The sequence below is a fragment of the Gavia stellata genome, chromosome 16 (genome assembly GCF_030936135.1).
Source record: "Gavia stellata isolate bGavSte3 chromosome 16, bGavSte3.hap2, whole genome shotgun sequence".
Taxonomy (NCBI): domain Eukaryota; kingdom Metazoa; phylum Chordata; class Aves; order Gaviiformes; family Gaviidae; genus Gavia; species Gavia stellata.
Genome location: NC_082609.1, coordinates 8,070,305 through 8,093,896, shown reverse-complemented (window position 1 = coordinate 8,093,896; position 23,592 = coordinate 8,070,305). Strand labels below are relative to the sequence as shown.

At 54.7% G+C, this 23,592-nt stretch overlaps 1 protein-coding gene across 1 annotated transcript; it reads left to right on the top strand.

The window, feature by feature from the left end:
- The first annotated feature begins 7,805 nt into the window (after positions 1-7,805).
- Positions 7,806-23,143, top strand: LOC104259321 (LON peptidase N-terminal domain and RING finger protein 1). The gene is made up of 12 exons (XM_059825297.1): positions 7,806-8,109; positions 11,747-11,865; positions 12,532-12,654; positions 13,423-13,554; positions 14,260-14,407; positions 15,200-15,293; positions 16,972-17,086; positions 17,714-17,835; positions 18,232-18,390; positions 19,307-19,469; positions 19,562-19,708; positions 20,838-23,143. The coding sequence occupies exons 1-12, from the start codon at positions 7,809-7,811 to the stop codon at positions 21,033-21,035; spliced, it is 1,821 nt and encodes a 606-aa protein (XP_059681280.1). The 5' UTR covers positions 7,806-7,808; the 3' UTR covers positions 21,036-23,143.
- The last annotated feature ends 449 nt before the right edge of the window (positions 23,144-23,592 follow it).

Below are 23,592 nucleotides of genomic sequence, written 5' to 3'. Positions count from 1 at the left end.
ATTTCAAATTATCTGGCGTCCCTAAGTCCTCATTGCATCTCAGCCCTGGCTTGAAGCCAGGCGACGTGAATGGGCGTATAGCACAAGTATTCATGCCAGCCGTGTGGATTAGGACTCAAAAAACACCTAGCGGAGGAGGCAAAAAGCAGGTGGAAGATTTGCCTTTTGGGGATGCTGGGGACCCTGAGCCACAGGGGGACAGTGGCTGTCCTGTGGGATACGGCCGCGGAGAGCTGGGCATCTCCCAGCACAGCCTCGGTGCACTGGGATGGGTGCTTGCCCACAGACGTGACAGCCAGCAGCTTCCCAAACGCTGCTGGGGATGAGGTCTGAATTCATCGGGGTGTTTAAACACCTCATTTGCTTGAATTATCTGCAAGGTTCAACCAGGGGCTCCTTGGAGCTGATGTGCCTTCGGCCGTCTGGGAGAGGAGTGCGGACAGAGCTGTGCCGAACGCCCATCACGTCAGGCTCTGGAGGGGTGGAGTAGGAAAAGAAGACCAGCAAGAGAAACTGGCAGCTGTGGAGTTACTTAAGCAAGTCTTGTTTACACACATTTACTCCTCTTTATATAATAACCTTGGCTGGTTCTCGGGGAGCAGAAGGGTTTGTGCTGCCCCTGCTCACAGCATCTGGGGGTACCTGCAGGGACCCCACATGGCACGCGGCCATCCCGGGCCTCGTAGCAGCAGAGATGCCAAGAGAGCTTAGGTGTGGAGAAATAATTGATTTCCATATGACTTCATGCAGAGATGCCCCCAAATGAAGGCATTTTTCTATAAATGCCAATAATTTCAGAACAGAAAGGTCGGACCTTTATTTTACGATGAAATTTTTCATCTTGCATCTAGGGACTTTATTATATAAACTGTCCTATTAGGGAAACAAGCCTCTCCAAGGTAGAGATCAAAAAGAAATCTTTCCTCTGTTCCCAAGTGACCTTCTTCATGGAAAAATTCAAGCCGCTTTTTCATTCCACTAAAAAATGGAAACAGTTAGAAATCCCGACTTTCCCAGAAAAGCTGATTCCTGCAGCCCTGCTTATGATCTGCTAAACTCTGCAGAGCACCAGGCAGAGGTTTCCTACGAAACGACTCTTCTATTTTTGCGCTGAATAATAAGAAAAGCAAAACCCAAACAGAACTTGAGTCTTGCAAGTGAAGGGTGTTTTGGAAGGTCCAATACCTGCTTCTGCTCCTGCTCCCTGCAGAGCACTCACACTCACTCCTCTCTGGGCTGCGTCCTTCTGCAACTTGTCCCCTCATTCTGAAAATCTGTAAATTAAGACTTTTTGCTATGTTAATTAGCAGCTAAAAGTTATAGCAGAGCTTTATTCACTGAAGTGCTTGGGATTCGTTTTCATAAAAATGACGCTGAGGATACACAACTTTCACAGCACCCTTCTCTCGCCTGCAAACCCTTCTAGGACTCCTGCATTTGCTCTTTCAGGAGAGCAGAGCAGGCTCTTTACTCCCCGAACCTCACTGCAATACATTCCTAAAATCCACACAGAAATGGTGCCAGGCTTCTTGTGAAGGAAACCCTGCAATTTACTCTGGCAGATCCACCAGGACAGGTTTCTCGGTGACAGATCTTCCACCGAGTACTAACAACTTGACCTCTTTAAAAGCTGTGACGTCCCATGTTATGAAAGGGTGCGCTGGCGGCGGGGCAATGACTCACTTACCCGAACACGATTGATTCACCTGCCGTCCAAAGTGCAGCCAGAGGTGGAGGCGAAACAGCCCGTGAAAAAAAAGGCACAGCCAGAAATACTCGTCTGCTCCCCGAGCAGAAAGCTCTGCCCAGGCCACCACTGCTGCAGCCAGCCAGGGAGCCCACGAGCAGCTATTTATAATTGTGGTAGAGGCACAGCCTTGCTCATCCTGCTCAAAATCCAGCCCAGTGCCTGTGTTTAGGGCTTCACACTGGCTGGCTGTGGGGAAGGGGGGCTGCAGGAAGACCCTGAGCAGCCCCTTGCGTTGCTCCCCAATTGTTCCGTTCTCCTCCATGGTCAGACACAGGTCTTAGCTGGAATTTGAGCCACTGGCTTCGCAAGAGCTCTTTTATCCTCATGAAGAAGGACACTGAATTATCAGGCTGCTGGTGGTGGAGATGCTGGAGCTGAAGGAATTAACAACCAGGGCAGAGGATGAGGAAGCTACACGCAAAAGCTCATCTGGAAAAACGTCTGTACAGGAGCCAACACCAAGAGCACAGAGAGGGGGAAAGATCTGCAGCTCCCTGGGCAGTGCAGCCAGGGTGAGCACTCACCCAGCAGCTCTTGGCCGCTGGGGAAGGGAGTATTACATGGAGGGGATGCTCAGCTGCAGGACCTCACCGCTTGCCTGTGCTTGCCCTGCACCCAAACAACCCTGCTGGCACCAGCAGATTTGCTCCCAGTCGGTGCCCTGCGAGGGGGAGCTGGGCTCCTCTGCCAGTTAGCACCCTCCTGTGACCCATTAAGGCGTGGGATGAGTGGGACAAGCTGGACCCTGGACCTGACCTGGCCATGGCAGGATAGAGGCATCACTGCAGACCAGGCTCTGCCACCTGCAAAGCCCACCCGCTGCCACTTGCAGCCTCCTTTGGCAAAGTGAAAAGGCAGCGCTGGGTCCCCGCCAGCCCTGCTGGCATCTTTGTCAGGTGGGTGGGAGCTGAACAGGAAAAGTAAAAAAAGGAAGAAATGAGGGAGGTGGCACGTACGCGCTTCTTGCTGGGGCAAGGAGCCAAGGCCACACGGGCTGGTGAATGAGCGGGGCAGGGCAGCCTGGCGAGTCCCCGAGCTGCAGTGATGGGCCACCACGGTGTCACCGCTGGCCACACATCCCAGGTCAGGCACATGGACACACAGCAGCTTGTGAAGCCAGTAAGTTTTGTCTGACCCTGTGGTAATGACTGATTATAAATCAGCTCTCCCATCCAGAGGACAAAGTGGGTGATGTGACCTCTGTGCCTGGCCTGCTAGGATGCAGCTCCCTGTGGACACCAACCCCTTTGGAAGTGGTGGAGCTTTCTGTAACATAAAGGTGGAGTCACATCCTCGGAAAGTAGGCTCCTTATGGCTTTTCCTCCTCTAATCACTTGGTTATGTTATCCATGCCCTTATGTACCCTAGGATTAGATGGTGCTAAATGAGCCACGCTGACTTTGGGCCCCTCCATGGGATCTCCTACTGATGAAGGATCTTCAGCTGCCCTTGAAGCACCAATGAAAGAATTGCAATGCATCAAGGCAGGTTTATAGCACCTTGCACCACAGACCATGGCCTTGTCACCCATCCTAGGGCTTCCCCCCGGGTAACAGGGACAATTCTGACCTTGGCTTTAGCTGTACTCCCTTCTCAGGAGTATGTGGCTTGTACATGACTGCCCGTGGAAAAGGACATCTCCACGCATTTTATGTGGGACTTGCTTCCAAGACGGAGTAATAATGTTCTGCCAACCTCTTTGCCAAGATGTTTGGCCCAAGGGAGTAAAATGAGCCAGATACAGATCTGGGCTGTCCCCCTGTGACACTCCAGTTTCCAGGAGTTCAGGCATAAGCCCAGTTACATGAGCAATGAGATAACGTTACATCGCAGCTCTGTGTCCTGCCAATCCATGTGATAGCCAACTCATTTCTCTAGGAATGATGATGCCTTAGGCAAAGCCTGTATGACTCAGAAGGGAAAGTATTAAAGTTTTCTTTAAAGGAAAATATTAAAGTTTTCTTTAATTCCCCAACCCGGTGTACATCTGATCCTCCTTTCTGAGAGAGTCAGGGCCTCTCTGAGCTCTCAAGCAGCAGACTTTCGGGACCCGGGAACAATACCATGTAATTTAGATGATTGCTCCCTGCTCAATGCCTAGTCAGCACAGGCAGACCTCGAATATCAAACAACAAGGAGCAGTGTGGCAATCTGCTTGCCTCTGCCCGAGAGAAAACCAGGCATGGAGCAGCTCGCCTTATTGCATAGAGAGACCTGAAAGAAAAGGTGCTTGTTACAAAAGATGGGCTGTGACTGCAGACGAGGAGTCTCCCACACCACCTGCTTCAACTTCCTTTTGCTTCGCTTCCCAGGATCAGCTTTGAACCGCGTGTGGCAAAAGGAGAAACCTGGTGGTTGAATAACATCCTGGATCTAGAAATATTGTGGTGCAAAGAAAGCAAAAATTCCAGGAAACTGATGTGTTTGGTGACAGGCTGGGAGGGGTATGATGCAAATAACTCCCCGCATGTTATTTGCACGTGCTGAGGTGTAAAAATAATTCCTTAGACCAACTATTAAGGCTTGCAGACAAGCTGGGATCCAGGCACAGCGCTGCTGAAAGGGTGCTGTAAACCATGGGGCGGGAGTGGGTCTGCACAGATGCTGAGGCTGGATTTGGCCCTGGCTCTTTGCCTGATAACCTAAGTAGAAAAAACCCCAACAACTTGGGCCTGATCCTGCGCAGGCTGCACTGGCTCTTACACATCTGTGCCACATCAGTCCCGCATGGCCCTTGCTGACGGCAGCACTCCTCCTCCTCAGCTGGGGTGCCGACAGTTTCCTCCTGCTGCTGCTGCTTTTGAAACAGGGAAACTAGTTTTACCTCTGTGCAACAGGACTTTCAGGTCTGATGGCGACAGCCTCATCCGCGCAGGAGGAGGTTGGTGGGCAGAGCGGGGATAGCTGTGTGTAAAAGGGGTCATGACATTCCCGGTGCATATTCCTGTTTAGCAAGTGCTTGTGGTGCCTTTGAAGACACCCTAAGAAGCACACAGGTCTCCTCTCAAAAAAGGAACCACTGGGTAGGTGCTGCCACCTCTGAGCCACTCCTTAATCCCTAATGTGTCAAAATCAAATGTCAATGCTTGCAACAAATATTTATGCACTAAAACCAAGCAAACATCACTGCTGTGAAATCCCTGATCCCCATGTTGCCCTGTCAACAGGCTGGACCACATTAATGAGGCTGTACTCCAGCCAAAGCGCAAGCGGCGTGTGTGGCTGGGAGCCAGAGGAGGAGCTGGTTTCCCCTGCAGCAACACCTGGAACTCCTCACCCTGCACTGACCCTGGGCTGTTTCCCACCTTTGAAGTGGAAAAAAAAATAGAAAAGAAATCCTATTGTGCTTTGCAAATAGTTCCTAAACACAGTGTGATCTGTTCTGTGTTATGCAAAATGTGAAGTCCTCATCTGGCCAGCAGAATGGTTAGCATTAAGCATTTAGAGCTTTTTTAAATTTTTTTTTTTTTCCAGTTATGTACTGAGTCAGCACAAACACACCAGTGACAAGCGAAAGCATTTGGAGTTCAGAACCAGCTCAGCTCTGGATGGAATGAAGAAAACAAATTGTTCTTGCGCTGGCGCTAATGAAGCCTGGTTTCCAATGGACTCGTGTGTTGTGGTTGATTGATTTTTAACTGCATTATGCAAAGGCAGCGGCACGTCCTCACTGCTTACAAGGTGCTGGAGAGCCCACACATGTGAGAATGGTTGGGGAGTGAATCAGGAGGTGAGGAAAAGAACAAGGCAGGTCCCAGGAAACAGCCCGGTGTCTCCCGGAGGAGCTGGCTGGGGTGATGAAAGATCCTCCTCTCCTCACCTGACGCTGGCTGCCTGTGGTGGAGGGCTGCTGCTCCCAAGCTGAGCCACACAAACAGGTTATGGGAGCACTCTTTGAGCACGTTGCTGCAAAGTTGGCCGCGGTAGCTAAAATCATCTTCATTTCATGGTGCAGGAGCCATGAATGTATCCTTCTTGAGGGGTAATTGGGATGTAAGGCTGGTGAGGACTCCCTGGTGGCAATCTTTTGTTTTAGTGAGTATCCAGGTTTTGGGGGAAAAACTAGCCATGGCGAGAAATAAATCATGAGAGGTGAGTGTCTGGTGATGAGCCTTGCCCATCTGAGAAATGCCCATGGGAGAACTGCTGCGGGAAGTGATGTGGCAGGTCCTTCTGGGAGGGCAACCAAAGACTAGTCCTGTGGATGTGGAACGTGGAAAATGTTCCCTGTGGGACAGAGTCACTGACAGCCCCACAACGTTCCCGGGGCGACTGCTGTCCCTAATACCACACTCAGGAGGCGTTCGGGGCTGTGCTGCTGAACAGGGCCTGAGATTTCTCCAGTCTTGAAGCGATCACTTGAAAAGATAACGGAGCAAGCAGCAAAGCCTTCCAAGCCCACATAAAATACTTAGTTGTTGAGCTTTTAAAACCACTCATGAACTGTTTAATGTAATCACAGTAGATTTTGAAACAAAACCTGCTCCACAGCCCAAACCTCTGCCAGCCACTCCCTCAGTGGGGCATGGGTTTCACCAGCACTCACATCCTACTGGTGGTCTCCCTCCCCGAGCATCCCTTCCTCTGTGTGCATGGGTTCGGCTTGTTTTTGAGGACATGCAAAAGAGCCCTTGGGGAATGTGCATCATCCTTACATAAAGCCTGATCTACTCAGCGCCAGGGTTGCCAGATTTCAACTGTTTTTCCCAGCACCTGCTATGCAAGAGCTGCTGGCTCCTCGCTGTATGGCTGCGTGGCAGGGGGATGCATCTCCCTTGGGACACAAAGTCCATCCTGGGGGTCCATCTGTGAGTGGGAAGGAGACCTCCCCAAACAGGGACTGAACTGGTTCAGTTCTGGATAAGTAGAGCATCTGGAGGAGATGCAGTTTCCCATGTACTTTGGAAGGGCACCCATTCCCCCGAAACATCCTGCCATGACAGGTCTGCATGGGGGGGTCTGCAAAGGGGCACTTGATGAGCTCCAGCCTCACCAGCCCGGCTGCTCTGGAGCACCGCAACACCCTGCACCCTATTCCCGCTCTGGAGAGCCTCAGCTACCTCAGGCACCCTGTGCCCTGGGCTGCTCCTGAGCACCGCAGGTATCCTGTGACCCAGCCGCTCTGGAGCGTCCCGCACTCCTGGCTCCATCCCGGGGCACCCTGTGCCCCCCAGGCCTTGTGCCCCAGCCCTGCTTTGCAACACCCCTGATACCTCAGGCAGCCTGCACCATGGGCTGCCTCCAAAGCGCCCTGGCCCCACTCTGGGGCACCCCAAAACATCCCCCAGCACTTTGCACCCAGGTCCTGCTTCAGAGTGCCCCAGATCCCCCCCGGGGACCCTGCGCCCCAGGTGGTCCAGAGACCTCTCCAGCACCCCCCCCCCCCAACCCCCCGCATGGCTTCACACTCGAGTACCCCAACTTGTACCCCGCACCCTGGCTGCTCCGGAGCCCCCCGACACCCCCGCGTCCCGGCTCCGGGGGATCGGCACCGGAGCCCCCCAACACTCCCGGGGCGCTGCCCAGCACCCCGTGCCCGACCCCACGCCGGAGTCCCCCCTCCCGCCCCCCGCCCGCTCCGCGGCGCCCCCGGTACCGCCGCTCCGTTACGAAACGCGGCCGGGGCGGGGCGGGGCGGCGCAGCGCGGCGGCGGCAGCAGCCAATGGCGGCCCCGGCAGCTCCGCCACCGGTGCCCCCCGCCGGTTCGGCTCGGGGGGGTCCTGCCCCGGCGGGACGGGACGCGACGCGCCGTGCCGTGCCGTGCCGTGCCGTGCCGTGCCGTGCCGTGCCGGGAGCCGTAGCCCTCCGCCGGGCCAGGCCGGGCCGGCCGGGGCGGGAGTCGCCGGGAGGATGGGCTGAGCCGGGCGGAGCGGAGCGGGGCAATGCGCGGGGCCCCAGCAGCGGCCGGGGTGTGCGGGTACCGCCGGCCCTAGGGGCAGCTCCCCCTCGTCGGCTGCAACTGCTGCGATGAGCCGCGGCCCCCCCCGCCCGTCCTCCCCACCCCGGGAGGGGCGCCCCGCCCGGCAGCCCCTCGGCCCCGGGAGCGGGGGCTTGGACATGCTGCGCTGCCCTTCCTGCCTGCTCCTCCTCTGGGAGCCGGTGACCGTGTCCTGCGGTCACTCCTTCTGCAAGCCGTGCCTCGGGGGGGCCGTGCCCTCCCGCTGCCCGCTGTGCCAGGAGAGGCTGAGGCTGCTGGGCGTCGGGGCGGCGAGGTGCAACGTGGTGCTCTGCGGCCTCCTGGAGAAATGCGTGGAGCCGGAGAGCCGGCTGGCCTGGCTGGCCGCACGCGTCCGGGACCGTCTCAGCCGTGGGGACGCGCGGGGAGCCCTGAGGATGGCTCAGAAGGGGGTCGAGCTGGGTAAGCACCACCGGGCCCGGGGGGCTGGCGGGGCGGGCCGGGGGTGCGGATGCTGGGTGCGAGGGGCCAGCCCTACAGCTGAGACGAGGATGCGCAGGCTGCGCTGCGGGAGCAGGTGGGTACCGATGTGGGTCACTTTGTCCCAGCGTCGCAGTGCCCTCCGAGCCTGCGTCCTCCAGAGCTGGGCAACCTGGGAAGCTGAAAGCGTTGGGAAGGCAGAGCTGGTGGGGATGGGGCGGGGGGATCCAGCTGCTGGGCATTTCTCCCACGTCCGCAGGTGTCCCGGGGTGGTGGGAGGGGGTGGGTGCCGGGGAAGCCCCGCTGCTCATCCTGGCTGCCAGGGCCACCACGGCCTGCGTCCCATCAGCCATATGCTTCTGGTGTTAGCGAGCGGATGGAAAGAGCTGCAAACAGCTCCTTGCATCTTGCCACCGGGCGATATTTCAGTCAGGGGAAGAGCTCTGCCCGGGGGGGTGGCCATTACATAAAGTGGTTGGGACTTTTCCAGTCTGGGACAGACACGTCCTCACCCCCAGAGCCTGACGAGGACACAGCCTTGGCCAAGCTCCTGCGCCAGCCCTACGGTGCAGGGCAGGGTGTCGTGTGTCCCCCCCAGCCCCCTTTTGCAACCTGCAGCCGGGCTCCAGCGAGACATTTGCCTGCAGGGTCAGGATCAGACCCAGAGGGGTTGATCTGCTTTAATGTGTGGCTGTAAGTGGATTTCTTGGAGAGTAATGCTTAAATAAAAGGGGTTATACAATGTGTCTGGAGCAGGGGGTTGGGGTGGCGGAGGCAGAAGGTCCTTTTTCCACCGGCGTTTCTATGACAGCAGTCAGCTCTCCTCCCGCCGCGCAGACACTTATTCATCGCCCGCTGCGAGACAAGTGCCAGAGGTTCAGGGTATGCCTGGAACTAAAGGGCTGAGCGGGCCGGCCGATCCTGGTGTTGGCAGCAGAAAACAGGTCCCCTTATGCAACCTCCCGAGGTGCCCGCCTCATACCCTGCGCACCGTCCTTCAATGCAAATGCACGTGCACGGTTCTCTAGTACTGTTTGCCTTATTGCCAGACTTTGTCTGATTGGGGTGTACAGTTATATATCTCTTTTTAAAAAGCCTCTGTGAGTACAAAGAGAAAATGTTGCAAGCTCTGTCCTGGGTCTTCCCTGCACACTCTGTTCTCCGAAGGAGAGGGGAAGTCCACCTTAGGGCAACGAGGAAATTGCAATCACAGCCGCAGCTCCCGTAAACCTGCGCTTGCTGGTGCTGCTCGGGCTCAGCCATGCGGGTGGTGCTTTTGGGACGTGTTTTCCAACTCCTGCAGCCTGCTTTCAGGCAGCACAACTTCTTACGGGCTCCCCTTCGCTTTCAGACATAACTGCTGATAAATGTTCAACCCATGAGAATGTTTTTTTTTTTTTTGTGGTTCAGTGTCACACGATGGGCCAGTTTGCAGTGCCCCCGCTCAGTGCAGCCCACAGAGCAGCTCTCTTTACTTGGGAGAAAATAAATTGTCAACTTTTTATCTTCTGTAACGTGTAACACAGGAGGCTTCCTGACATGCCTGGAGCTGGGAGGCTGAGGAGTGCTATCAGTCACTCACCAGCTGCCGGGGCTGCCAGCTGGCTTACGTCCTTAATGTCTAATGATATCATAGATCAAAAATAGCTGCAGCAGAAGAGAAATGCAGAATTCCTAGCCCTGTTTTACACATCTTGTTTTCACCAAATCAGTTGCTTTGTTGCTGGGCTGTGCAAATGTTCACATGGGTTTGCCCACATGGAAAATAAGCCTCTAGATGTTGTACCTGTTTGTTCATCTCTACCTGTCGTTAGGGGCTGAAATATTTCATCTCTGGATGTGTGCTTGTGGGATGGGGTACCGAGCAGCAAGTTCCCACATTTCCTGACTTGAACCCTCAGGTCCCGGCTAACATTATAAATGAAAATAAGCTCCGAGGGGTCAGGCGTTGCTCTGCTGCACAGCTCAGCATGGCCAGTGCAGCCTTGGTTCAGGAGCAGCTGGGGCTGGGCTGCTGTCTGGGTTGCAGTGGCACCTTGAGCCCCAGACAGAGAGCAAGGTCTCCCTGTCCTCTGTGCTGGCTATGGGGACAAAAGGAGGCGATAGCCATGGCAGAGCTTCCTCCTCCATGATAAAGACTTGGTGGGTGCCTGGGCATGGTGACAGCGGAGGCAGGCAGGGGTGCGGGCAGACGCCGGCTTCCTGCACCCTGCTGTCATGGGGCTGCTAGTCCAGACCTGCAGTTCGCTGGCAGAGCTGCATCAGCACTGTGTTTGAACCGGGGTAGGAGGAAAGGTTGCCAGGGTTGGGAGTGCAGGAGACATCATCAGCAATGATGTCTCCCGATGACCGCTGGTCGGCTGCTGCCCAGTCCCCCGGACCTGGCTCGCCTGGTAGGAGCTGCTGGCCCTTCAGCAAGGCGGTGCTGCCAGCTCCACTTTGTCACAGTAAATGCAGCACCAGTGCCTGCAAATGGTGCCTAACTTATGATGCAGGTTTGGCCTCAGAGCCAGCATCCTGCTGGTGATGGCCAGCACTGGGGGTGGGACACGGCCGGGTGCACGGACCCGTTGCCTGAGGTGGAAAGTCAGCAGTGCGAGGGATGTAGGTCAGCTCTGTGGAAAACTGTGATATAATGGGGTGGGTCTGGGAATCCTCCACAGTTCAAACCCACAAACATAACCACACCTGGTTACTCCACGAGCTGCACTGTGTGGGCTTTTGGGGTGCTGCTTGCTCATACTCCCCGACATCCGCCACCCCAATTCCCCCGCTTGCAGTGCTGCTAGAAAGGAAGGTCTTTATGGGGTTTCCCTGAGGCAGGAGAAAAGAGGGTCTCACTGCCTGTTATTTAGGAGCAGGCAGGAGCCTGTGGGGCACCCAGCACTGTGATGCTTGGGGTGTCATGGCCAGCAGCGCCTGCAGGAGCTGTGCCCCCCTGCCACTGAGATCCCGTCAGTGACATCTTGCTGACAAGGAACTGGATGCTCAGTTCCCTTCCTCTGTTTTGGGAAATCTCTGACTTTTCTCATACTTGGAAACCCTGAATCATGTGGTGGGGGCAGATCCTTGCACCCCCCTGGTTTCCCCTCTGCCCTGGGAGAGCAGTGGCAGCCACGTGGGTCCAGGAGGCTCCCTGGTATTTTGGGATTGCAGGTCTCTGCAGCTGCAGGCTCGCTTGGTGACGTGTTATTGTGGCTCTTCTGGGTGAATCACATCACAGAGCCATCAGTGGCAACAGCCCCTGTAGGGAGTGTGTGTATGGTACAGCCTTTTTTCTGCATCCCAAAAGGATGGATGAGAGCCCAGATCCCAGCATGGCTGAGCCCCAAGGCAGTGGTGGAGCCTCTTGGCTGAGGGCATTCAGGGGAGACGGGGAAAAACAAAGGGAAGAGCCTCAAAGAGTTTAAAACCAGATATTTAGGGAAAATAACTTCCTTGCTGAGACATATGAGGCCAGTGACTCCTGCCGAAGAGGAGCACAGGAGCTGGCTGTGCTCAACGCGAGGCAGCGGTGGAGGGGCCGTCCTGCCACGTCAGGGTCTCTCTGGCCTCATCCAGCCCCACTGCCTCACCACGCATGGACTTATCACACGAGTGACGGCATTTCTCTTTCCAGCCCCGGATGCCAGCTCCCTGCGGCTGTGCCGGGCAGAGGTGTTTGTGGCACTGGGACAGCACCCGCGGGCGCTGGAGGACCTGGACGCTGTGTGCAGGGCTGAGCCTGGAGAGCACGAGGTGAGCGGGGGAGAGACCCCATCAGCTGGCTGCTCTTGGAGCCAAATCTTACTGTATGGGAGCAGTTTCCCCCTTTCCTGAATTCTCCTAGCCATTGGATTCATCCTGCTCAGAAATACACATGCCAAACCCATTAAGTTGCAAATCCAGGCTGCAAGCGCTGCGTTGCACTAACGGGAAAGGTCCAACGCTGCGTCCCTCCTTGCTGGCGCACAGGCGGTGAGGGCACGTAGCCGTGCTGGTGCGCAGGATCGCAGCTGGGGGCTCAGAGAAGTATTGGCCGGAGGCTGAGCTGCCCTTGGAGAAATCAGCCCTGGAAGCTCACTTGTTGATTTGTGAAGCACTCATCGGCAATAGTTTTTCAGCTTCAAAGGCAGAAGCCCTTGACTCCTTCTCTAGGTCTCTGTAGGGTTTGTTTGCTTGGCTTTTGCAACAGCTGCATTTTGGAAGAATCCTGTTTTACGCGTACCTGGCTGCGGGTGGACCTGGTGGGCAAAAAAGACAAGTCTGAGCATGGGAGCAGCGATATGTCCGGGTTCTTTGGCCTGGGATGGGAGCAAGCAGGAGGCTGGAGGGAGATTCCCTCAGGGCTCACATGGGAGCTGAAGGGGCATGTGCTCAGCTGGTCACTGTCTTGTAGTCACCACAGGTTTTTCTGCGCTGCAGGGCTTCTTCAGGAAAGGGAAGGTGCTTCTGGAGATGGGACAGAGAGCCGAAGCCCTGCTGGCATGGAAGCAGTGCCTGATGCTCAGTCCCCATTTCCACCCTGCTCGGAGAGAGATGGAGAAGGTGCGTGGGGCGTGTCATGGCGGGGTCCTGTGCCCTTGCATCACACAGGGTGTGTGCCCTTGTCCTCTGAAGGACTCACATCCATCACGATTGTGCTGCTCTGGCCAGCGTTGGGATCAAGTGAAGTCAGGTCCTGGCCCTAGAGCCTTCCCATCGCATTGATGCAGGTTCACCCATGAAGAAAAATCCTCTTCCTCAGTCCACATCTTCAAGTCTCAGGTTTTGCAGGGTTTAGATGCTGACATGGCATGAGGTGGGCTTCAAGGCAGCATCAGTAGTCACCCAAGGCAAAGCAGCCAGCTGAAAGCTGCCGCTGGAGAGTCAATGTCTTTTCTGCAGATGATTTCAGGCTAGCACCCACCCACGTACCAAAATCACCGTCACTGGTGGGGCCTCCAGCAGTGTCTCCGGCATGGGGATTTCATGCCGTGAATGGACACTTGCCTTCCAGGAGGGAAAGGGCAGGGGAATGGCAAACAGCCTTGTACCCTCCACAGTTCACACCCTTCCTGCTCTTTGTGGGTGATGGAGAACATGGGTCCCACCTCTTAAAATACACCATTTTGTTCGCTGCCTCATGCTGCTTTCTTCCTTATGTGCTGCTAAGGCATTTGTTTGACAGAGAGCTCAGCCAGTGCTGAAACAAGTAACCCCGACGTGCCCTGCAGCGAGCAGGAGGCTGCTTTGGGGCAGGAGGGAGCCCGGCAGCCCACCCACCTCCCTGCTTCCTTCTCCCAGCACCCCCTGAGCCCCACTTTCTCCTTGCAGATCCTCACACGGGAGGATGCTCCTCAGCCATGCAGAGCTGCTGCATGCCCAGGTGATGCTCACCGGGGCTTGACCGGTCCCCAGGTCGATGGAGAGAGCCCTGCGCTCTCATCGTCTTCCGCCCAAGCTCAGGTGAGAGAGCGTGCAACGATATGAGTCTGCGATGAGACATCCCAAATTGGGGTTTTCCCATGATGGGAAAGGAGGTGCGATAAAGGGAGGCTGTGCATGTGGTTGCGTGCTGGGATGAGAAGCTGCAGGTAGTGGAGGGTGGGAGAGCAAAGATGCCATTGGAGCTGATGCTGCGGAGACTGGGGAAATGGAGGAGGCTCTTTCTGTCTCCGTTCCTCTCCCAGTTTTATTCTGCAATACTTCTGGTAAGACTTTAGACTCTCATTGTGTTTAAAACACCCAAGTCACACTATATTCAGCAAAAAAAAAAGAAAAAAAGAAAATGTCGGTTTTAATGGTTTTTTTTTTCATCCAAAACCCATGTCTGAGAACAGTGCAGACCATTAGCAGCTGTTATCTTTTGCTTTTTGCCTTCTATAGATGAATTTGACAGGTTTGGGGAAAGGGGGGAATCAGGGAAACTGGGCTCAGATACTACCTGGTATTTGGGTGTACATCTGGGCAGAGTAGACCCATATTTTAACCATGAGATGAGCAGGGATGTCCGTGAAGGCCATGCTCTTTTGCTGTCCCACAGATGCAAGATGTTAATATTCACCAACACACCAGAAAAAACTGGTGCCATCAGGCTCGGTGGGATGGATGGGGCAGCGTATTCAAAGGAAGAAGAGGTTTTGGGCTTGATTTTGTCTTTGCTGTGTCTAGGATCAGGAGGGGGAGCTGGTGGATGGCAGAGGGAATGGCAGAGGGCACACTGAGTCCGAACACAGCCAGGGGACAGCCACCCTTTCCCAGCCGGGACGACGGCAGGAACCGGAGACTTTGGCAGAGAGGCAGGGCCAGCGGTTGGTAGGTGAGTGTCACCAAAGGTACCAAAATCTCATCTCATGCAAAATACTTGTTTAAAATCCATTTTGGCACTGAAAACCTAGTGTTGCGCTGTGTGCCAGCTCAGCGAGCAGAGATCCCAGGGGCACCCGGTGGGGCAGCTCTGGCCAGCACATTTGCTGCGTGTCATGCATGTGAGGAGGATCTGATCTTCCTGTGTTGAACTGGTGAACATGCACCAAACCTTTGGGTGTTACTTGGTGAAAAGTTCTTGCTAAAGCCAGACATCACTTGTTCCCTGTGTGGAGCCAGGGAGAGGCTTCCTTTGGTTCCCATGAGTTTTAAATCAGAACTTAAATTCCCTTGCGAGGGACACAGCATGTCATGTGTTGGGGAATGTGGCACCTCCATTGCCATTAACCTGCCGTCAGCGCCCAGCCAGACGGCTTCCATGTATGTGGGTTTGCATAAAGCAGTGATGATGCCTTGGGGCAGGACTCCAGAGACCTCCATCTGGGAGCTTCTTAGGCCACTTCACCTCCCAGTGCCTCAGTTTCCCTGCCTGCAAAAGGAGGTAGGGAGATACCACCTTCCTCTACCAAGTACCATGAGACCCACTGATGGAAAAGCTATGGATGAACATGGATGGGTTAATAGGGGGGTTTATATCACATTTCCTAGCAGTTTTGTTTTAACTTTCAAAGCACTTTGTGTAGCAGTTAACCACTTACACCTCAGAACAAGGTCAGAAAGAAAAGATCAATTTTCAGTATTGAAATGGGGGGGTTTCTTCTCTTTCCTTCTCTTTTGCCATTAGATAACGAAGAGCAAACAGCAGCAGCAAAGTGTACCCAGACATGCCTCGGGGAGCTGCTGAGTGTATCTGACTTGGAGTGTTCCCTCTGCATACGGTGAGTTCTCCGGCGGGAGAGCTTTTAGGATGAAGAATTAGCACCTGCTGGGTTTTCTTTCCTGGTGTGGATCTTTCTTCACATCTTAATAGCAAACTCAGTGCCCAGTACTGCTGAAAAGCAGGTTTCAGTAGAGATGACAGATAAGAGGGGAGGACAGCGGCATGCTTTGCCCTGCTGCCCTACCAGGCTGTAAGAGCTCAGATCGCCCTGTCTCAGGGTGCAGCATCGTTAGGTCCGTATCGCTTGTTGACACTGGAGCAGAGGTGGGGATGTTCAGCAGGGTCAAAGACTAAAAGCAGTCGTTGCCCTTTGTAACTGCAGACTGGAACAGGAAGGTGTTGCCGCAGAGAAATACCATCAGCAACAGGGGTATTGCAAACCCAGAGAGGAGCATTTCTGCGCTCTGTGCCCAGAGTTGGAAGAGGGGACCAGGTAGAGCCTGTGTCCGTCTCATGACTCAGGGCCGGGGAAGAGCTGAGTGCTGCCACAGGGCATGCTGAAACCAGGCTGTTATTTCTGGCATGTCCCAGGACCTTGAGCAGTTGTGCAAGTGGCTGCTGGCAGAGGGCTGGGTGTTGCACCTCTGAACGTGCAAGACGGTCAAGGTCTCCTGTACGGCGGATTTTTCCAGGTCTGGGTATGGCATGGGGGAATGACACAGGGGAGAGAGAGATCAAGGCTGTATCTGACCTGAATTTGGTGAATTTAGGTCTCTTCTGAGAGCAGGGAAACATAATGTTCAGGAGGAGTCAGGGCTCGGTGCTGAGCAGGGCTTTTCTGAGTCCTTAATTTCATTTCTGATCCTGGAGCTACCTGTGAGCAACCCAAGTGCTTGCTGCCAGCTCTGCTCTTGGAGCAGGAGAGAAGGAGGTGCTTTCCCATCACTGCCTTTTGGGCTACACACCATTGTGGGTGCCTGGGGAACCGCAGCCCTGCCAGGACCAAGGGGTGCCATGTGTGTACTGATGGGGTCTGCCGGGACCCTGTAGGGACAGGGAGCAATGCTCAGACCTGGGACAGTTCTCATCTGACATCATTGTGCAAGTCCAACAGTCTGAACCCAGACTTCTAATTAAAGGAATAAGCTAGTTAGGAACCTTTACATTTAATTAACAGGAGTTATGAGCAAAGCTTAGCCAATGCAGCTTTAGTCAAGGCGCGTTTCATGGCCATGGGCTGCCAGGGCTTGGAAGACACAGTATGAGATAGCTTTCCATGGCGTTGCATCCCTGCAGCACTGCTGTCTTCAATGCAGAAGGCTGGTGAAGGCAGCAGATTTCTCTTGAAATGGTAGGAGGGGACGGGGGAAATGTCTTGTTCCTGCTGGAAGCAAAATCTCTTGCCCTCAGCAAGGTGATTCAAGTAAGATGCAGGTACAAGACTGGGGATAGCCAGAAGCTGCACCCATGGCTTTGCCCACCCTAATCTGCTTGACCTTTGCTGCACCAGCCTGGGCCTCCGCAAGTCCCTGAGTGCTTTGTGGAACCCCTGCACCGTGGGGCTGAGACCAGCCAGGGTTTCCAAACGAGGCTGCTGAGCCAGGCCTGGGGAATGGCAGCTTTGAGGGCACCCAGCCTGTGAGCAGAGGCTCTGTGAAGTCTCTCTCTGCTGGGCTTACCTGCGCTCCTTCCCCCATGTTGATCTCTGCTGTCTATTGACTTTGGTCCCTTTGCAGGATGTTCTTCGAGCCGGTGACGACGCCGTGCGGGCACACCTTCTGCAAGGAGTGCCTCGAACGCTGCCTGGACCACCGGCCCAACTGCCCCCTCTGCAAACAGAGCCTGAGAGAGGTGAGGGCATGTGTCCCGTGGGATGGAGCCCGAGGGAGAGCCAGGCACCGGCTCCAGCTGCCGGCAGCGTGCCCAGGGCTGGGGTGGGAAGGTGCGATGCTCTTATGTTAGCACGGTGGTGTCAGCTCCAATCACATGGCAATGACCAGACAGTTGATAATTAAGACCAAGAGATTCATTTCCACGAGATGCCACAGTGATTTAGTGAGATTGTAAACAGGACTGAGAGTAGAGGGAGATAGAAAGAAAGAAGCGAATGCTAATTACTTTTAAAAATGGAAATGGATGGAAAACCTGCTAGGCTGGAGATTTGATTTAATCTTTAATGAAAAGGGATTTGGATGAGACCGTCAGGGAAATTAGGTTGTCATACAAGGATTGCATCACTGTCAGAGACAGGACACTGCATTGGACGGGCCCTGGGCCTGAGCTGCGTCTGGAGGTCTCGGTGGAGCTGACATCCCATCCTGCTAGATGGCTCGACATCCCTCCATAGGTTTTATCCCTGACTCTGATCTAAAATTACCCTCAGCTCCAATAAAAGCAAGTGTGATTCAGAGCCCGACAGGGCCTCAGGGCTCTCCCCCTGCTCTTCTCCAACCTTTTTCTGGGTCTGATTTCTTTTAGTACCTGAAGGCTGGAAGCTACAGCCCCACTGTGCTGCTGCAGGACATCATGCTGGCCATCTTCCCCGCACAGCTGGCCGAGCGCCGGGAGCTGCACCGGGCTGAGATAGCAGAGCTCTCCAAGTAAGCAGGGACCTGCTCCAGTGTGCGTGTGTGCAGGGGGGCCGGGAGGGGCTCCGAGGGGGCTGTCCACACCACATACCGTATCTCTGGCTTGGTTCTGCTCAAGTCATGTCTGTCCCACTTCTGGGACCACATCACAGCAGTGCCGGGTGTGTGCAGGTGTGCCCCATGGGGCACCTGGGGATGAGGGAGCATCTCTGCAAGGAGCTGTGTTATGGGCAGAGTCTGTCCTTGAGCTCTTGGTGAGCCAGGTGGAAGTTTTGGTGCTGCTCTGCACCGGAGCATCACTTCTTGGGGTAGAGGACACACCTGGTTTGGGGGAGCAGCTGATGCAGAGCCCTTGGGATGGGATTTGTTCTGGGAGGTTTCATAGTGGTCTCTCCTCCTGTCCCTCAGCCTGACCAAGAACATCCCCATCTTTGTATGCACGATGTCCTTCCCAGGCATCGCCTGCCCTTTGCATGTCTTCGAGCCTCGCTACCGCCTCATGATCCGGCGGTGCCAGGAGACCGGCACGAGGAGGTTCGGCATGTGTATATATGAGAATGGGAAAAGGTGAGCTCCTGGGCAAGGTGGCTTCCCTCTGCCCTGGCTGATTTGCCCCTCTCTGCCCCAGCCCCAAATGTCTAAAATCCTGAGTAGTTTGGAGGGAAGGAACCAGATGCAATTTCTTATCCCACTGCACCCCACAGATAAAATCAGCAGGGAGGTGGTGCGTTCCCCACACAGCAGAGTGAAACAGGATCTTACTGCCTCCCGGTATCACCACCGGCCAGGCAAGGAATGGGGCCAGCGCTGGAGCTGGGCAGAGCCAGCAGCGGCTGTTAAATGCAATGGTCTGGGAACAGCTTCTGGCTCGGGACGTCTCTGAGCTGCATGGTTCCCTGGCTGTGACCTCCAGCTCCTCTTAGCGAGCACTTGAAAATTGCCCTATTTCTCATACTTTGTCCTTAACAAGCTGTGAGAGGACATTGGGTTAAATGGGCTTTTGTTCGTTGCAGCGTGGCCATCCTTATGTTCCTGGTGGCACCTCCAGATCTCGGATGGGCTCAGTCTCCAGGCTTCTAACCCAAGTACTCTGTTAAATACCTGTATTTACATGACATACCCTCCCAGTGCTCCAGTCCTGTTCAAGTGAAATGAGATAAATAACGTTTTCTGGGCCTTGGGAGGATGTCTTTGCAAGGGATGGTGTCTTCAGGACCACTGGACATCAGGGCAGTATGAGGACCTAAGTCATTTCAGTATATGGCAAATCCAAGGGAGTACAGGCAGTGTGCTCACTATTCCCTGCCCTCTTAGCAGCAAGTGGTAACTCAAGAGCGTTGAGTGACTCTCCAAATTTGTCCCCTCTCAGCCAGCTTGTTCCTGGGCCTTTTCCTCCTTTGGAGGTGGTGCCTTCAGGAGAAGCAGCTCAGCCACCACCGGTATCCCAGCTCAGCCCCTCTTTTCTCTCCCTGGCTCCCTCCAGTTTTGCTGACTACGGCTGCATGCTGGAGATTCGGCAGATCGAGCTGCTGGCAGACGGGAGGTCCTTGGTGGACACCATCGGCAGGCGGCGGTTCCGGGTGCTGAGCCGCGGGCACAGGGACGGCTACAACACTGCCGATATCGAGTACCTGGAGGACAAGAAGGTGAGGGCAGGGCCAGGGTAAAAGCCCCCGCCGTGGTGGGACAGAGCCTCCCTATCATGGACACCTTCTGCATTCCTCTTCCCTCCATGCAGGTGGCTGGGGAGGAGCTGCAGGAGCTGCAGTGCCTGCACGAAAGCACCTACCGCTTGGCTCAGCGGTTCTGTGAGCACGGAGACCTTGCCTCCAGGCACATTTTGATGCAGCATGGACCGCTGCCGGAGAAGGAAGAGGACATCCAGGTAATGCCCTAGGGAAGGGATGCTCTAAATAGAGAGGGTACCAAGAGAGCCTCTGAAGCAGCACCATTCCTGCGCTTACCACCCTGCTTCCCTGCTTGGCTCAGCCCCAAGATGAGCAAAACAAACCCTGTTTTTCACTCCCGTTACCAGTTACGGCATCTCTCACTCAGAGAGATCATCAGGCTTGTTTGTTAAAACTGTTTAATGTTTCTTTATGGTTTTAAACTGTCCTTGGAAACTGAGCACTGAGTTTTAAAAGCTTTCTTGGACTCTAAATGAGATCCGAGAAACTGAACTGTCTGGATTCGAAAACACGTGGGGAAAAAAACCAACAGATAAATGAGCAAAGAAATGAACCCCACAGCTCAGCAAGTCTGTGGTCTCCTTTCTCATTGTGTTCTTTTGAGACTGCTATAGCTGGCCAGAGGAGAGGGGCAAGAGGGCAGGATCCAGTTTGCTTATTAAATTGCTCTGACAAATTCAGATTCTGGAGAGGAAAAAAAAAAAAAATCCCAGAATTTAGTTTTCACTCCTTTAAGTGTTTCCTGTCTGGATCGTTACAGATTTGCTTGTGCTGGCTTGTCCCAGGCTAAGGCTCTGTCCTGGCCAGCAGTCACATCAACGTTGTGCTCAAAATTACAGAACGATTCATCCTCCTTCAGCTGAATTGAGCATTTCCCTCTTACTTCGGCTCAGGCTTTCAAAAAGCCAGTTTACAAAAGCACTGCCCAGCAGTTGTGCCTGCCTGGCCTGCACCTCACCTCTTCGAGTGGTGATAAGGTAAATGCCCCAAAGACATTGACCATGCAGGATTTGGCCTGTGTTTACAAAAAGCATTGCCTTAAACAAGGAAATGCAGAAGATATTTCTTTGTCTCTTTAGTAGAGACTTTTTCCCACTTGCATCTGTGTCTGGAGACTCCCTGGGGAATGCTTGTCTGGAAATTAAATTAGTTTATCTAGCAATTTTGAGCCTGGACAGAGAAAAGGGCCGTTCAGAGGAACACCTTAGCCAAAGCTGGCATTGCTATCCTGACAAGAGCAACTGTTCCCATCCGTGATGCTGCCCAAAGGCCACACATTCACCTTGCAGTTCCTAACATGGGGGTCTCTCCCTCTCTCCCCTCCAGGCTTCGGCAGATGGTCCGACATGGTGCTGGTGGCTCATCTCCATCCTGCCCCTTGACCCGTCCTACCAGCTGAACCTCTTCTCCACCACCTCCCTGCGCGCCCGCCTCACCCAGCTGCAGCGCATCCTCGCCGCCCTGCTGCAGCAGCCCCCCGCCGGGCACCCGCTGCCCGAGCACAGCCCCAGGGGCCGCGTCTGAGCCCCCCGGCCCCCGCCCTCTCTGCAGGGGAGACCTCTACCCCCTTGGGTTTCTCTACGTGTTGCTTCACGGTTTTGCGTGTGGTTTGAGCTCCCCCGACAAGTGACCTCAGCGATGAGCTGGGCACCCTCTGCCTGGCTCGGTGGGGCCGGTGCCACACTGGCAGCGACACTACGCCGTCCACGCTGCCTTCAGGAGCTGCTCAGTGACGCAGCCGTGCCATGCCACCAAAGCGGGGACTGGGATGGAAAGCTGGGTTGTATCTTGGGAACCAAAATCACTTTCTGAGCTGCTTTGGAGCTAAGGAGTATTCTCCTTAGGGCAGAGGACTGAGTGCCAGGATCACCTTGGTTTTGGCTCTTCCACTTCGAAGGATAACGTAGGGATTTTTGGTAGGTGGTCCTGCTCCATGCAGCAGATTTAGGGCCTTGGGAGAGGTGGCACTGGGAGGCAGAGAGGTCCTGACGGCTTCCTCCAGCCTCGGGAGCTGATGGCTCTGCCTCCACTTATGACTTTGACGTAATTTCTATTTGAATGAGAAGAAAGGTTAAATTAATTGGAAACTCATGGTCCTGCTCCTAACCACCTCCATGGCCACACGGTGAGGAGATGCTGCTCTCTGAATGCACCCAGCTCCAGATGTCCCCTTCCCACTGCTCTGCTCGGTGCTCTGCTGTGTTTGCTGTGCCGAGCTTGCCAGCCGCTTCCCCGGGCTGGAGCCGGGGATTTGGCAGTGTTGGTGCTTTTCCTCCCACCCAAAGGCTGCTGTTCCTGAGCCTGTCTGGGTTCAGATTGCAGGGTCAGAGCTGGGGGCTGGAAAGAGCTGATGGTGCAAGGGAGTTAAGCCTGGAAGTGGTTTTGTGTGACTTTCTGCTTCTTGACTAGTGCAATTTTCCCATGTTCAGTGTTTCTTGTGAACTTTCTGCTGCCTCAGGAGAAAATCAGGATCCCCCAAAAGAGTACAGAGTGAAGTCAAAGGGACCCAAACCTCTGGAGCGGCAGCGGGGGGTTAGGACCAGTGACTGAGGCTGTGAGCCCCGTGTCAGGGGGGAGCAAGTGCCTGTCTGCAAGTGCCTGGCTGCTGCTTGTCTCTAAACACAGGGAAAAGCCTATCCCCCCAGACAGACCGGGCTTTCCTCCAAGAAGGTTTGGGATTTTTGTCTCCCATCCATAATTTTGGTGGCTTTGGGTTGAATTTTAGGAGTGACATCCACTTAGTCATTGGATTAACATTGCTTCCAGAATTTTATCCCTGCTTTTCTCAAAGGCTCTGCACCCCGTCTGGGGGCTCAGTAGGTTGTTGGATATGTGTGTGGGAGGGAAAATCAGGCTGGGGCTACAGTGCTCCTTCCTGCACGTGTTGCTGGGCTGAGCGTGGGGCAGGAGGCTCTGGACACAGCTCCGGAGAGGTCCCTGCCCAGGGCCACTGCCTTTCCCTGTCCTGCTCTCTCCAGGAATGAGAGGTCTTAGTCTCTCCTCTCCAGCAAAGTGCCTCCCTGGAGCGACAGTCAGGGGGAGCTGACGGCTTGCTCCCTAGGGACCACAGTGAGCACAGGGTGGCTGAGGACAACTCAAAGCTGGATTTGCTCCTCTACCTTTGAGCCATGTCCTCCCCAACTTTGCTGCTGTCTCTGCGGCACCATGACTCCCCAAGGGGCTATATCCTTGGGATGTCGGATTGGGGTGGGCAGGGGTAGGTGACGGAGGGATGCCTCGCAGTCCTGGGGCAGGTGTGTGCAGGTAGCAGGATGCCACTGAAGTTTGGGAAGTGCCTTTCTTTTCTACAGGGTCAATGTAAGCTCACACAGTGATACCACCACCACCTCCATCGAGCCCCTCACCTACCCTCCAAGTTGCCCATTCCCCAGGTGTGGGTGCTCCCTGGGCTGCTGCGGGTCCCTCCAGCAAGGGTGTGGCACGGGGTGGGTGCAGGGGAGAAGCATGGGTCTGCACCGTGTCCATGCTGGGGGAGAGCTGGGGACCAGAGCCACATCTGCCTGGCTGCTTTGGGAAGGGACTTGTGCAAATCGTTTGGTTTGCTTGGAGCACCTTTGGGGTTTGTATTAGTATCTTTGCTCTTTGAATTGAATTTTCTTCCTGGTCATTGAAATAAAGACCTCTTTTTTGTTGTTGTTTTGTTGCTTGGTGTTTAACTTTTAGCCGCTCATTGATGAAAGTGCTTGGGCATCACCAGGGAGATCTGGGGCCGCATGGAGAAGTGTCACCCTGGCCTTCAGACAGCAAGTTAGATACAGTGAACACAGTCCAGCAAAGGTAGATGGCAACAAGGGAAAAAATAAGGTGGTTTTGCTTGCAGAAAGTGAGAATGTGAAACAAGGCAGGAGGGACGAGCTCCTGCCCGTCATTGCAGCTAAAGGCTCTGGGGAAGGATGGGAACTGGGAGAGATGCTGACCAGTGTGGGATGACCCTGGAGGGTGTCTGTCCCTCGAATGCTGTGGAGAGCATCTGTCCCTGTCCTGCCTTTGCAACTGTGGGCAGAGGGCTGTGAGCTGGGAGCAGGTTTACTTTTGGCAGCTGGCATTAGGGATGAGTGAT

What these genes read in the sequence shown, in the direction of transcription:
- LOC104259321 (XM_059825297.1), top strand. Translation starts at nt 7,809, where the DNA reads ATGCTGCGCTGCCCTTCCTGCCTGCTCCTCCTCTGGGAGCCGGTGACC. An exon ending in GAGATAGCAGAGCTCTCCAA is followed by an intron (nt 17,836 to 18,231) that starts GTAAGCAGGGAC and finishes CCTGTCCCTCAG; the next exon opens with CCTGACCAAGAACATCCCCA. An exon ending in AGAAGGAAGAGGACATCCAG is followed by an intron (nt 19,709 to 20,837) that starts GTAATGCCCTAG and finishes TCTCCCCTCCAG; the next exon opens with GCTTCGGCAGATGGTCCGAC.